Here is a 14590-nt window from a genome sequence, read left to right as displayed (position 1 = left end):
CTCTTTCTGCTTACAAATGTTAATTACTGAGGACAAACTGTGTTTTGCAAGTGGAAGAATTGACATTCTGAAATGTTATAATGAAACAATTATAACCCATGCTACCGAAACAAACTTTCCAAGCTATAGCCTATAACTTACAGCACAATTTAAAACAGCACTGAATCAAGATTACAGAATCTTATGTGGGTGAAGTACTTCAATGCCTCTCACCTTGAGTAGCACAGTAATGATGTCACTGTCGACCAAGTCCAATTGTCACAGACCTAACTGTTTATGATAATTTTGTTTAAGATCCAGTATGTGTGGGAATGGACTTGAAATGATAACTCTGCTTTCTTCTCACAGATGCTGCCAGATCTGCTGACTTTCTCCAGCAATTTCTGTTATTTCTGATAGACTAACCAAGGAAAGTGCTGCACTAGACTTTGTATTGGGGAATGGGGTCTGCTAGCAGATTGAAATTTCAGAGGAGGAGTATTTTGGAAACATTGATCATAATTTTGTAAGCTTTAAGCTAGTTATGGATGAGAATAAGACTAGTCCTTGGGTGAAAGTGCTAAATTAGGGGAAGTCTAATTACAACACCATTAGGCAGGAACTGTGGAAATTAGATTCAGGTCAATTGTTTGGGGATAAATCCATGTCAGACATGTGAGAGTCTTTTAAAGACCAGTTAATCAGAGTTCAGAAAGAGGGACTGCACCTAGAGATTCAAGAATCAACAGCATGTCGAGATGCAAGATACGGATGGGAGGATTTAGGAACCTTGGATGACAAGAATTATTGAAAGGTTTGACAAAAAGAAAAAGGAAGCATATATAAAGTTTAGGAAACTGAAATTAAACAAAGCCCTCGAGGAGTATAAAGGAAGCAGAAAAGAACTTAAACAAGAATTAGGAGGGGTAAAAGGGGCCATGAAGTACTCTTGGCAAGAACAGTCTCAAGGTATTTTATATTAGGAGTAAGAGGGTAGCTAGAGGAAGGGTAGGTCCACTCAAGGACAAAGGAGGGAACTTATACATGGAACCAGAGGCAGTGGGTGAGGTGTTTATTTTACAGAAATTTCATTTAATAGAATTTCATTGAAACCCTACAGTATGGAAACAGCCCATTTGGCCCAACAAGTCCACGCTGCCCCTCTGAAGAGCATCCCACCCAGCTCCATTCCCCTATATTTCCCATGTCTAACCCACCTAACCTAAACATGGGCACTATGGGCAATTTAGAATAGCCAACCCACCTAGCCTGCACATCTTGGGACTGTGGGAGGAAACTGGAGCACCCAGCGCACTCAGAGGAAACCCACGCAGACACAGGGAGAATGTGCAAACTCCACACAGTCACCGAAGGCTGGAATTGAACCCAGGGCCCTGGAGCTGTGAGGCAGCAGTGCTAACCAGTACTTTCCATTGATATTTAGCAAGAACGGATGATGGTAAGATTAGAGAGGGGCATGTCGATATTAAGAACGTGGTGGTATCGGGGAAGGTAGATAAATCCCCAGAACCTGATGGGATCTATTACAGGAAGCAAGGGAGGAAGTTGCTGGGGCCTTCACAGAGATCTCTGTATCCTCTTTAGCCACAGCTGAGATCCCAGAAGACAGAAGAATAGCCAATGCTGTTCCTTTGTTTCAGAAGGGTAATAGGGATATTCCAGGAAACTATAGGCTGGTGAGCTTTATATCAGTGGTAGGAAAATTACTAGGGAATAGTCTTAGGGACAGGATTTACTCACTTTACTTCAAGATGATTGGACTTATTTGGGATAATCAGCATGGCTTTAAGTCTTGTCTCACAAACTTGATTGAGTTTTTTAAGGAAGTTACAAAGATGACTGATGAGGGCAGTACAGTGGATGTCATCTACATGGACTTTACTAAAGTATATGACTATGGTAGGCTTGTGCAGAAATTTAAGTCAAATGGTTGATCCATGCTGAGTTAGTAAATCGGATACAATATTGGCTTGGTAACAGAAAAAAAGCGTAGTTGTGGAAAGTGTTTTTCTCACTGGAGATCTGTGACCAGTATGTTCTACAAGGATCAGTGCTGGGACCGTTGTTGTTATCAACATTTGTAAATGATGTGGATGAAAATTTAGGTAGCCTGATTAGTAAGTTGGCAGATGATATGAAAATTGGCAGACTTGTGGATAGCAAGGATAACGAGTTATCAAAGGATACAGCTTGATACAGATCGGTTGGAAAATTGGGCAGAGAAATGGAAGGTGGAGTTTAATCTGCACAAGTGTGGGGTGATACATATTGGGAAGTCAAATGCAAGAAGTAAGTATACAGTAAACTGCAGGGCCCTTCAGAGCACTGAGTTGCACGTACACCGCTCCCTGAAACTAGCAAAACTAATGGATAAAGTGGTAAAGAAGGCATACAGCATACACTTAACTTCATCAGTCAGGGAATTAAGTATAAAAGTTAGCAAGTCGTGTTGCATTTGCATAAAACTTTGTTTAGGCCACATTTGGCAGTTCTGGTCACCACACTATAGGAAGGATATGAAGGCTTTGGAGAGGTTGCAGAAGAGGTTTACCAGGATACTGATTGGATTGGAGTGTATTAGCTGTAAGAAAAGGTTGTACAAGGATTATTTTTGCTACAGTATCAGAAGCTGAGGGGTGACCTGATAGAAGTATACATAAATTATGACAGGGATAGATAGGGTAGATAGTTGAAGTCTTTTTTCCAGGGTGGAAATGTCAAACCATACTGGCATAGATTTAAAGTGAGAGGGGAAAAGTTTAAAGGCCACGTGCGAGGAGAATTTTGTTTACACAAATGATGGTAGGTACATGGAACATGTTGCCAGGGGAGGTAGTAGAAGTAGAGACAATGGCAATGTTTAAGAGGCACATGAACAGACATAGAATAGTGCGATACAGACCATATGCAGCGAGGTGGGATTAATTTAGAATGGCATCATGGAGGTAGGCACAGGCATGATAGGTTGAAGGGCCTGTTTTGATGCTGTACTGCTCTCTGTTCATAGTTACACAGATATTGCTCCAGTTATACAAGGCTTTGGTGTGGCCTCATCTAGAGCACTCTGTTACATAATTGGTCTCTTTATTAAAGGAAAGAAGCAAATGCATTGGAAGTATTTCAAAGAAAGTTTACAGGATCAATACAAGGAATGGGTGGGTTGTCTTATGAAGAAGGGTTGGATAGGCTAGGCTAGGCTTGCATTCACTAGAGTTTAGAATAGTCAGAGATTAATCAATTGAAGCAAATAATAACCCGAGGTATTTTTAACACAATGCATATGGAAAGGACACTTCCTCTTCTGGAAGAAAGTAAATATTGTTTTTGATGAGTAAGGGCTCATGTATTTAAGATAAGGAAAATTTCTTTGGCCTTTGGTACTCTTTTCCTCAAAGGGTGGTCTTTGAACATTTTTAAGGCAGGATCCGAGACATTCTAGATAAGCAAGATGAAAGAAGATAGATGGGAATGTGGACCATCAGATCAGCCGCGATCTTACTGAATGAGCAGGCTTGAAGGATCGAGTGACCTACTTCTGCAATTTGTATGTTTGCACTTATGACGGTAAATTTATGGATTAAACCATCAAGCAAAACTGCAGCAAATGAGTTTTGATTTTGACAAACGTGATGTAATAAAAGGACAGAATTAAGGTATTTTCTAAAAGGAGACCTAACAACATTAGGAGGTACTTGTACCTAGATCATTAAAACACCATTAACAGGTTGAGAAAATAATCAGGAACAGACTGACCTTTACATACGAAGGATCAAAAAGGGGGAGAAGTTATATGCAGCTAAACAAAGCCGAGATTAGACCACACCTGGAATACTATGAGCAATTCTGGATACCACACCTTAAACTGGATACACTGGCATTGGAGGGAGGGCAACATAGATTTAGCAGATTACCACCTGGACTTCAAGGACTAGACAAAAAATATAGCTTTGAATTTAGAAAGATAAAGGAGTAATTCACTTAAAGTTTTCAAGATATCAAGGTGAGCTTTTAGGTAAACAGAGAAACTGCTTCTGCTGGCTGTGGAGACTAGAAGTAGGGGAAAAAGTGTTAAAGATATTTCAAGGGTGAAATTAAGAAGCACGACACACAATGATGACTGAAGTTTGGAATTGTGTTCCAACAATGCCAACTAATAAATAGATGACTAACGTTAAATCTGAGATGTGTAGGTTTTTGTTAACGAAAAGTGCTAAGGAGTAGAGAGTAAAGACGAATATGTGAATTAAGTTCACAGGGCAGCCATGATTTTGGTGAATGAGAAAATACGTTCAAGGAGTTAAATGTATTTTTCAAAAAGATTATTTCACAGTATGTGAGCATTGTTGGCACAGTCAGCATTTCGTGCCTATCCCTAGATGCTATAGAGAAAATAAAGGTGAGCTGCCTTCTTGAACTGCTGAAGTCCATGTAGTGCAAATATACTCATACTATACAAATAAAAGGAGAGTTCTAGGATATTGACCCAGAGACAGGGAAAGAACAGCAATAAGTCAAGATAGCATGTGGCTTGGTGTTGATCATGATGTCCTTAGCCTTCTAGGTAATACAAGTCGGGCATTTGGAAGCTGCTGTGATTGTAGACCGAGCAGATTACTGCAGTGCATGTTATCCATAGTACACCAAAACAGCCGAGTGAAGGGAGTGCATTTTTCAGGTGGTGGATGGGTGCTGATCAAGCTGTGTGCTGAGATTAAGTGCTGTTGTCGCTATGCTCAGCCTGGCAACTGTAAAACATTCACTCAAAATCCTGAATTTTGCCTAGTAGATGGTGCCATGCTACTGGGGGTCATAAGGTGATTTACCTGCCACAGAATATCCAGCCTCTGATTTGCTCTTGCAGCCATGGTATTGATGTGGCTGATGCTTATAAGGCCTTAGTCCTGCTTCCAAGGTTCAATGGCAGACTATAAGACAACATCCATGAGGTGTTGTACATTGCAGTAGCCATGTATTCCACCACACCCGTAGCTAAGGCTCGTCATTTTCTTCACTCTACCATTCCCATCAAGCCAGGAAACTAGCCCTGATTCAATGAATAGGACAGCCTGTCAAAAGTAGCAGCTGGTTTACCTTAAAATGAGGTACTAACGTAGTGGATCTAGTATACCACAGGGTTATATGCATGCTCTAACACTGTCCTTGGAGGATTGTGGGGGTGCATGCCATAGATAAAACCAAGTGATTTCCTATGACTGTCTTAGCTCTGAAAGTCCTAACACAGTTAGCCACAGGACAACAGAAAATACTAAACCCTTGGGGCCTGCTCCACCATTCATTATCATCTTCGCTGATCATCTACCCAATTGCCTGTTCCTGCTTTTCTCCCATATCCTTGGATCTCTTCATTCCGAAGTGCTATATCTAACTCCTTCCTGGAATCATACATTATCCTGGCCTCAACCACTCTCTGTGGTAGAGAACTCCACTGGCTCACTATGCTGAATCCAGAAGTTTCTCATCTCAATTGTAAATGGTTTATCCCTCAGAGGACTGAGGCCCCAGGTTCTGGACTTCTCCTGTCGTTGAGAAAATCCTCCTTTCATCTACCCTATCTATTCCTGTCAAAATCTTATAGGTTTCTACAAGAATTCCACCCCCACTTCTTTTCCACTCCAATGGCTATAACCCTAACTGATTCAACTTCTCGTATCAGTCCTACCATTTCAGGAATCAGTCGGTAAAACTTCGCTGCATTCCCTCTGCAACAACAGCAGGCTGTGGATAATTGCACCAAGATATCCCTGCTTCTGAACTCAAATCCTCTCACTATGAACGCCAAACTACCTTTTGTGTCCTTGGCAGTCTGCTGACCTTGCATGCTTACCTACAGTTACAGAACCCAGAAGGTTCTGAGTGTCACTGGACATAAAACATTAACTCTGTTTTCTCCTTTACAGATGCTGCCAGACCTGCTGAATTATTCCAGCAACTTTGTTTTTGTTCCTGATTTACAGTATCAGCAGTTCTTTTGGTTTTTGCTTACCTACAGCGACAGGTTTACAGGGACACCCACATCTCGCTGCACCTTTCACACTCTTTATAGGCATTCAGATACCAAGCCTCTTTCTGTTTTTGCTTTCAAAGTGGATAACTACAAGTTTATTCACAATATTCTGCATGTGCTATGAATTTGCCCATTGAACTTATTCAAATGTTACTGAAGAATTTCCTCACAGCTCACCCCCCCATCCAGCTGTCATCTGCTAATTTGAAAATATTACGTTTAATTCCATAATCTAAATCATTAATACATGTTTTGAAAAACCGGGGTCCAAGCACTGACCTCTACTTTTAAAGAAACAAAGGGCATGAGGGCATCACCACCAGCACATTTACCTCCAAGTCACACACCACTTTGACCTATTTCACAGTTTCTCACAACATGAGAACAAATGTCATGACCTTTACAACTTGAAGGCTTTCGTAAAGGGCAACAGTATGCGACAGTAAGGAAATGCAGTGTCGGGTGGGGGAAATCAGACTTCGTGCCATTAAAGGTATGGTTAAGGTCAGATGCGACAAACCAGGGAGATTGAGAGATCACTGGGCATGGGAACAGAAGGGTCATGTGTGAGACTCTGCTGTTGATGGAAGCAAGCTTGGAAAAAGGAGGCAAACCATCAGTTCTTCGATGGAAGTATATATGCTAGGTTGGAGATGAGTTGGTAGCATAGAGAATGTGGATGCTCAAAGTGAGTGGAAAGGTTGCCAGAAGGGTCATTGGAACAGACATCAATGACCCATGGATGGAGGAGGGTCGTCGCAGCAGCTGGATGGGTGGGTGATGGTAAGGTGGGGCAGAGATCTTGAGGGCCAATTGGATGTGAACGTTGAGTGAGTGATAATGGGAACTGCAGATGCTGGAGAATCCAAGATAACAAAGTGTGGAGCTGGATGAACACAGCAGGCCAAGCAGCATCTCAGGAGCACAAAAGCTGATATTTTGGGTCTAGACCCTTCATCAGAGAGGGGGATGGGGAGAGGGAACTGGAATAAATAGGGAGAGAGGGGGAGGCGGACTGAAGATGGAGAGAAAAGAAGATAGGTAGAGGGGAGAGTATAGGTGGGGAGGTAGGGAGGGATACGTCAGTCCAGGGAAGACGGACAGGTCAAGGAGGCAGGATGAGGTGGTAGGTAGGAAATGGAGGTGCGGCTTGAGGTGGGAGGAAGGGATGGGTGAGAGGAAGGACAGGTTAGGGAAGCGGAGACAGGCTGGGCTGGTTTTGGGATGCAGTGGGAGGAGGGGAAGAGCTGGGCTGGTTTTGGGATGCAATGGGGGAAGGGGAGATTTTGAAGCTGGTGAAGTCCACATTGATACCATTGGGCTGCAGGGTTCCCAAGCGGAATATGAGTTGCTGTTCTTGCAACCTTCGGGTGGCATCATTGTGGCACTGCAGGAGGCCCACGATGGACATGTCGTCTGAGGAATGGGAGGGGGAGTTAAAATGGTTAGCAACTGGGAGGTGCAGTTGTTTACTGTGAACAGAGCCGAGGTGTTCTGCAAAGCGGTCCCCAAGCCTCCGCTTGGTTTCCCCAATGTAGAGGAAGCCACACCGGGTACAATGGATACAATATACCACATAGGCAGATGTGCAGGTGAACATCTGCTTGATATGGAAGATCATCTTGGGGCCTGGGATGGGGGTGAGGGAGGTGGTGTGGGGGCAAGTGTAGCACTTTCTGAGGTTGCAGGGGAAGGTGCCGGGTGTGATGGGGTTGGAGGGGAGATTGTGGAGCTGGCAAGGGAGTCACGGAGAGAGTGGTCTCTCCGGAAGGCAGACAAGAGTGGTGATGGAAAAATAACTTGGGTGGTGGGGTCGGATTGTAGATGGCGGAAGTGTCGGAGGATGATGCGTTGTATCCGGAGGTTGGTGGGGTGGTATGTAAAAACGAGGGGGATCCTCTGGGGGCGGTTATGGCGGGGGCGGGGTGTGAGGAATGTGTTGCGCGAAATGCGGGAGACACGGTCAAGGGCGTTCTCGACCACTGTGGGGGGAAAGTTGCAGTCCTTGAAGAACATGGACATCTGGGATCTGCAGGAGTGGAATGCCTCATCCTGGGAACAGATGCAGCGGAGGAATTGGGAATAAGGGATGGAATTTTTGCAGGAGGGTGGGTGGGAGGAGGTGTATTCTAGGTAGCTGTGGGAGTCGGTGGGCTTGAAATGGACATCAGTTACAAGCTGGTTACATGAGATGGAGACTGAGAGGTCCAGGAAGGTGAGGGATGTGTTGGAGATGGCCTAGGTGAACTTGAGGTTGGGGTGGAAGATGTTGAAGTGGATGAACTGTTCGAGCCCCTCTGGGGAACAAGAGGCGGCACCGATACAGTCATCAATGTAATGGAGGAAGAGGTGGGGTTTGGGGCCTGTGTAGGTGCGGAAGAGGGGCTGTTCCACGTAACCTACAAAGAGGCAGGCATAGCTTGGGCCCATGCGGGTACCCATGGCCACCCCCTTTGTCTGTAGGAAGTGGGAGGAATTGAAAGAGAAGTTGTTGAGGGTGAGGACGAGTTCGGCTAGGCAGATGAGGGTGTCGGTGGAGGGGGATTGGTCGAGCCTGCGGGACAGGAAGAAACGGAGGGCCTTGAGGCCATCTGCATGAGGAATACAGGTGTATAGGGACTGGACGTCCATGGTGAAAATGAGGTGTTGGGGGCCAGGGAATTGGAAGTTCTGGAGGAGGTGGAGGGCGTGGGTGGTGTCACTGACATAGGTAGGGAGTTCCTAGACTAAAGGGGAGAAAATGGAGTCCAGATAGGTGGAGATGAGTTCGGTGGGGCTGGAACAGTCTGAGACAATGGGTTGACCAGGGCAGGCAGGTTTGTGGATTTTGGGAAGGAGATAGAAACGGGCCGTGCGGCGTTGGGGAACAATGAGGTTGGAGGCTGTGGATGGGAGGTCCCCAGAGGTGATGGGGTCATGGATGGTGTTGGAGATGATGGTTTGGTGCTTGGGCGTAGGGTCATGATCGAGGGGGCGGTAGGAGGTGGTGTCAGAGAATAGGCATTTGGCCTCGACAATGTAGAGGTCAGTGCGCCATACTAGCACTGTGCCACCCTTGTCTGCAGGTTTGATGGTGAGGTTGGGGTTGGAGCGTAGGGCTGCCCGTATCAAGCTTCCATATCAAGCTGATGTTCACGTGCACATCTGCCTATGTGGTATATTGTATCCATTGCACCCGGTGTGGCTTCCTCTACATTGGGGAAACCAAGCAGAGGCTTGGGGACAGCTTTGCAGAACACCTCCGCTCGGTTCGCAACAAACAACTGCACTTCCCAGTTGTGAACCATTTTAACTCCCCCTCCCATTCCTCAGACGTCATGTCCATCATGGGCCTCCTGCAGTGCCACAATGATGCCACCCGAAGGTTGCAAGAACAGCAACTCATATTCCGCTTGGGAACCCTGCAGCCCAATGGTATCAATGTGGACTTCACCAGCTTCAAAATCTCCCCTTCCCCCACCGCATCCCAAAACCAGCCCAGTGCTTCCCCTGCCCCCACTGCATCACAAAACCAGCCCAGCTCGTCCCCTCCCCCCACTGCATCCCAAAACCAGCCCAGCCTGTCTCCACTTCCCTAACCTATTCTTCCTCTCACCCATCCCTTCCTCCCACCTCAAGCCGCGCCTCCATTTCCTACCTACCACCTCATCCCGTCTCCTTGACCTGTCTGTCTTCCCTGGACTGACCTATCCCCTCCCTACCTCTCCACCTATACTCTCCTCTCTACCTATCTTCTTTTCTCTCCATCTTCGGTCCGCCTCCCCCTCTCTCCCTATTTATTCCAGTTCCGTCTCCCCATCCCTCTCTCTGATGAAGGGTCGAGGCCCGAAACGTCAGCTTTTGTGCTCCTGAGATGCTGCTTGGCCTGCTGTGTTCATCCAGCTCCACACTTTGTTATCTTGGATGTGAACTTTGAAGCCTTGTTCAGACCACTGAGATTTTTCAGTGTTGCAATCAATCCTAATAGGAAGGTAAAGAAAACCACCACTTTGGGCAGAATTTCTGAAAGGCACTGCAAGCCTAAGTTTGCTCGTCTTAAGCTAAGGGGAATAATTTGAAGTTTCATTCCAGACTGATTCCTGGATGGAAGGGTTATCTTATGAGGAAAGGTTGAGGAGGTTGGGCGTACATTCTTTGGTGCTTCGAGGAGAGCTTACTGAAACATAAGATCCTGACAGAACTTCACATGATGGAAAAGAAGAAGAAGAAAAAGGAACAAAAACAAAGTTGCTGGAAAAGCTCAGCAGGTCTGGTAGCATCTGTGGTGGAGAAAACAGAGTTAACGTTTCGGATCCGGTGACCCTTCTTCAGAATTGCTCAGAACCCAGTTGAGGAAGGGTCACGGGACCCAAAACGTTAACTCTGTTTTCTCCTCCACAGATGCTGCCAGGCCTGCTGAGCTTTTCCAGCAACTTTGTTTTTGTTCCTGATTTACAGCATCCGCAGTTCTTTTGGTTTTTATTTGCCCAGTAGGAGAATGCAGAACTGGGTGACAGCATTTAAAAATTACGGGTATCCCATTTAAGATAAATATGAGGAAATATTATTTTCTCACAGCAGGTCAATATTGTATGAAATTACATTCCCCAGAGAGCTGTGCAGTCTGGATAACTGAGCATATTCAAGACTGAGTTTAACAGATTTTTGGTCAGCAAGAGAGAAAAAAGCGGAGTCAAGACCACAGACAATCTTACCAAATGGCAGAGTTGGCCTGATGAGCCAAAGACAAATAATCTTTTCCTGGTCTTGTGTTATCTTGGCCAATAGTTTACTTCTAAATACTCACGAGGACGTTTCATTTCTTTTTCTGAATTTTCAGTTCCCTTTATTGCATAAACATGAAGCCCATGCACGTACATCAGGTGATGATGCTGCACTGACTCTAACAAGGACAGAAAGTGCACCAAAACTTTAATCCAGGTAGTTTTACCTTGACTGATTCCACCAGGCTCTTGGGAAAGAATCTCTTCAAACCCACATCCTTCCTGTTAAATAGAAAATGAAAACGTAAATCATTTTTTGTACCGAAGTAAAAGTCCTTGCTCATTGATCTAGAACTACAAAAACAGGTGTTAAAACAATTATTCCATTATTACAAAGTTGAAGTTTTTTTTAAATAAATGATGCCTTTTTATACATGCCTTCCTCAGTACATACTGCATGTAACAATGAGAGGCATTACAACACTCTAGCATGCTGAATGGGTCAATATCATTACTAAACAGATGCAGAGCATTAATAACAGAACATCCCAGCTCACAAGACTGTTCATTAGTTAGTCAGATGAAGTAACTTTTGGGGATTGATATGAACATTGCAGTATGGATAAGGAATTTTGCAGTGACAAAGATAACGATAAAATTGCGAAAGGACCATAGTGCTAGAAGGTGGATCTCTCATTAGAAGTGAGATGACTGGTGTGGAGTTTAACCAAAGGGCACCAAACCTTAGGCAAAGAGCAAGTTTGAGAAGGCAAGACCTCTGTGGTGACCTCAGTAGGTATGGAAATTTAACCCATGCAATTGGTATCACTCTGAATCATAAACCACCTGTCCGGCCAACTGAGCTAACAGTCCCCAGTAAGAAAGTGCTAGTGGGCAGGCATTTTTCAGGTTGAAAGGTGGTTTGCAGCAGTGTTGTTTAGTTGCCTCAGGTCCAGTATATCTTGCAATTTTTTTAAATGAATGAAGGACCCGGGAGCAGACTTAACAAGTTTGCAAATAATATAAAACTTGGTTTAGAAGTAGACAGGGCTGAGAATAGTTGTAGATTTTCAAAGGACATAGGCAAGGTGGCGAAATGAGCAAGAACGGATGGAGTTCAAAACAGAAACATAACTAGGATCAGGAGTAGGCATTTTAGCCCCTCAAGCCTGCTTCACCATTTAATATGATCTTGGCTGATCTCATCTCGGCCATGACTCCATTTTCCTGCCTGGTCCCCCTAAGCCTTGAAACTTTTTCTAATTAAAAATCTATCTCCTCTTTAAATTTATTCAGTGTTCTGGCATCCTCCAGATCTGGGTAGTGAATCCCACAGATTCACAACCCTTTGTGAGAAGTAATACCATCAATTCTCTTTAGCATCTTTTCTCTCAACTAGTTCCTCTCTCATCCTTCTAAATTTTGAGAGAATAGGCCTAAACTACTCAATCTTCATTAGGGAAGCTTTCATCTCTCGAAACAATTTAATGAACCTCATCTGAACTGCCTTCAAAGAAATTACATACTCCCTCAAGTTAGGGGACCAAAGTGTACACAGTACTCCAGATGCAATCTCTCTAATGCCTTGTACAAGTGCAACAACATTTCCCTGGTTCTGTACTCCATTCCATTAATAATAAATGCCAAAGTTCCATTTTCAAGGCAAAGAAATACAAAGTGACGCACTTTAGGATCACCAATATGTAAAGACAACATAATATAAATATGTACCTAAATTTTCCTCCTGTTCCATCATTTTTACTTCCTTGGTGTATGGATTCAATTCTCCTTTGAAACAGAATCACTCCACCTACTGTCACCTCTCCTTGGGGCGTTACATTCCAAATCCAAACCACTTTTTGTACTGAACCAATTTCTTGAGTTTTGCAGAACAATTTCAACTGTGCAATTTGCTCATCTGGTTTACAGAACCTTACTGTTTTCTGAATGGCATAAGTTAACGTTAGTTATTAACAATAAAAGGAAATTACTCAAAATTGTCGGCTCTCTTGAACAGAACTTTCTGGCTTATACTTGCACATCACATCAGCAGCTGTCTGTGTTACACAGCGACTCTTATACTGACCAACAAAGGCTCCATTGGTAAAACCCCAATCTCCAACTCAGAAATCCACTCCAGGAGTTCAGCATCTAATCTGGGCCTACCTATTCAGTGCTGCAGTGCTAAATAAGCTGTTTTGTTTCCATTAGATCTTAAACAAAGGTTCTGCCAGTCAATGAAAATGTTCCGCATGTACTTCGCGTATGATTCTTAAACATTTTCTCACAATTCTTTCAGCCATTGTACATTGCATAACTTCCCTCCCCACATATATTTTAATTAAGGTGTAATTCAATTTAAAAAATAGTTTTTTGTTTTGCTGCCGTTACAAACAATTCTTCCTCATCCTGTGCTATTTGTAGAGTATTGTGGTGCTCAAACAGGTTGCTGCAGTTGTCCGAGATAACAAGGTATAGAGCTGGATGAATACAGCAGGCCAAGCAGCATCATAAGAGCAGGAAGGCTGATGTTTTGGGTCTAGACCCTTATTGTGGTGCTCAAACAGGCTACAGCAGTTGTCTCAGAGATAATGGGAACTGCAGATGCTGGAGAATTCCAAGATAATAAAATGTGAGGCTGGATGAACACAGCAGGCCAAGCAGCATCTCAGGAGCACAAAAGCTGACGTTTCGGGCCTAGACCCTTCATCAGAGAGGGGGATGGGGAGAGGGAACTGGAATAAATAGGGAGAGAGGGGGAAGCGGACCGAAGATGGAGAGTAAAGAAGATAGGTGGAGAGAGTATAGGTGGGGAGGTAGGGAGGGGATAGGTCAGTCCAGGGAAGACGGACAGGTCAAGGAGGTGGGATGAGGTTAGTAGGTAGCTGGGGGTGCGGCTTGGGGTGGGAGGAAGGGATGGGTGAGAGGAAGAACCGGTTAGGGAGGCAGAGACAGGTTGGACTGGTTTTGGGATGCAGTGGGTGGGGGGGAAGAGCTGGGCTGGTTGTGTGGTGCAGTGGGGGTGGGGATGAACTAGGTTGGTTTAGGGATGCAGTAGGGGAAGGGGAGATTTTGAAACTGGTGAAGTCCACATTGATACCATATGGCTGCAGGGTTCCCAGGCGGAATATGAGTTGCTGTTCCTGCAACCTTCGGGTGGCATTATTGTGGCAGTGCAGGAGGCCCATGATGGACATGTCATCGAGAGAATGGGAGGGGGAGTGGAAATGGTTTGCGACTGGGAGGTGCAGTTGTTTGTTGCGAACTGAGCGGAGGTGTTCTGCAAAGCGGTCCCCAAGCCTCCGCTTGGTTTCCCCAATGTAGAGGATGCCGCACCGGGTACAGTGGATGCAGTTGTCTGTCTATTTGTGACTTCAAAGTTAATTTACTGCATATGAAGCATTGAGTGTTTTTAAACACTTAACAGACCACTATATAAATGCAAATAATCCCTTTTCTTTACATTTCGAAGCATCAAGAGCAAGCATCGACAAGTTGCTGACCTACAGTCGTCAGTGATACTAATTTTATCCAGATTCTATACTTACTTTCTAGAAAGGCATCACTGATTAACAGATGAAGTGTGGAGCTGGATGAACACAAGCTTCACAAGCTTCAAAATCTCCCCTCCCCACACTGCATCCCAAAACCAGCCCAGTTCGCCCCCGCCTCCCTAACTTGTTCTTCCTCTCACCTATCCCCTCCTCCCACCTCAAGCCACACCTCAATTTCCTACCTACTAACCTCATTCCGCCCCCTTGACCTGTCCGTCCTCCCTACCTCCCCACCTATGCTCACCTCTACTGGCTCCATCCCCGCCCCTTTAACTTGTCTGTCTCCTCTTCACCTATCTTCTCCTCTG

General features: G+C 44.7%; 1 protein-coding gene across 18 annotated transcripts in view; it reads right to left on the bottom strand.

The window, feature by feature from the left end:
* The window catches only part of LOC125451742 (focal adhesion kinase 1), a 481699-nt gene that overhangs the window by 183992 nt on the left and 283117 nt on the right, over window positions 1–14590 (bottom strand). For all 18 annotated transcript variants that reach the window (XM_059646207.1, XM_059646206.1, XM_059646200.1 and 15 more), the window contains one exon: window positions 10956–11010. In XM_059646207.1, the coding sequence (XP_059502190.1) occupies window positions 10956–11010 (55 nt within the window). The remainder of the gene's footprint in view (window positions 1–10955; window positions 11011–14590) is intronic.

This window comes from Stegostoma tigrinum, chromosome 5 (assembly GCF_030684315.1).
Source record: "Stegostoma tigrinum isolate sSteTig4 chromosome 5, sSteTig4.hap1, whole genome shotgun sequence".
Taxonomy (NCBI): domain Eukaryota; kingdom Metazoa; phylum Chordata; class Chondrichthyes; order Orectolobiformes; family Stegostomatidae; genus Stegostoma; species Stegostoma tigrinum.
Note: the sequence above shows the minus strand (reverse complement) of the source record. Positions and strands in the feature narration are given on the sequence as shown.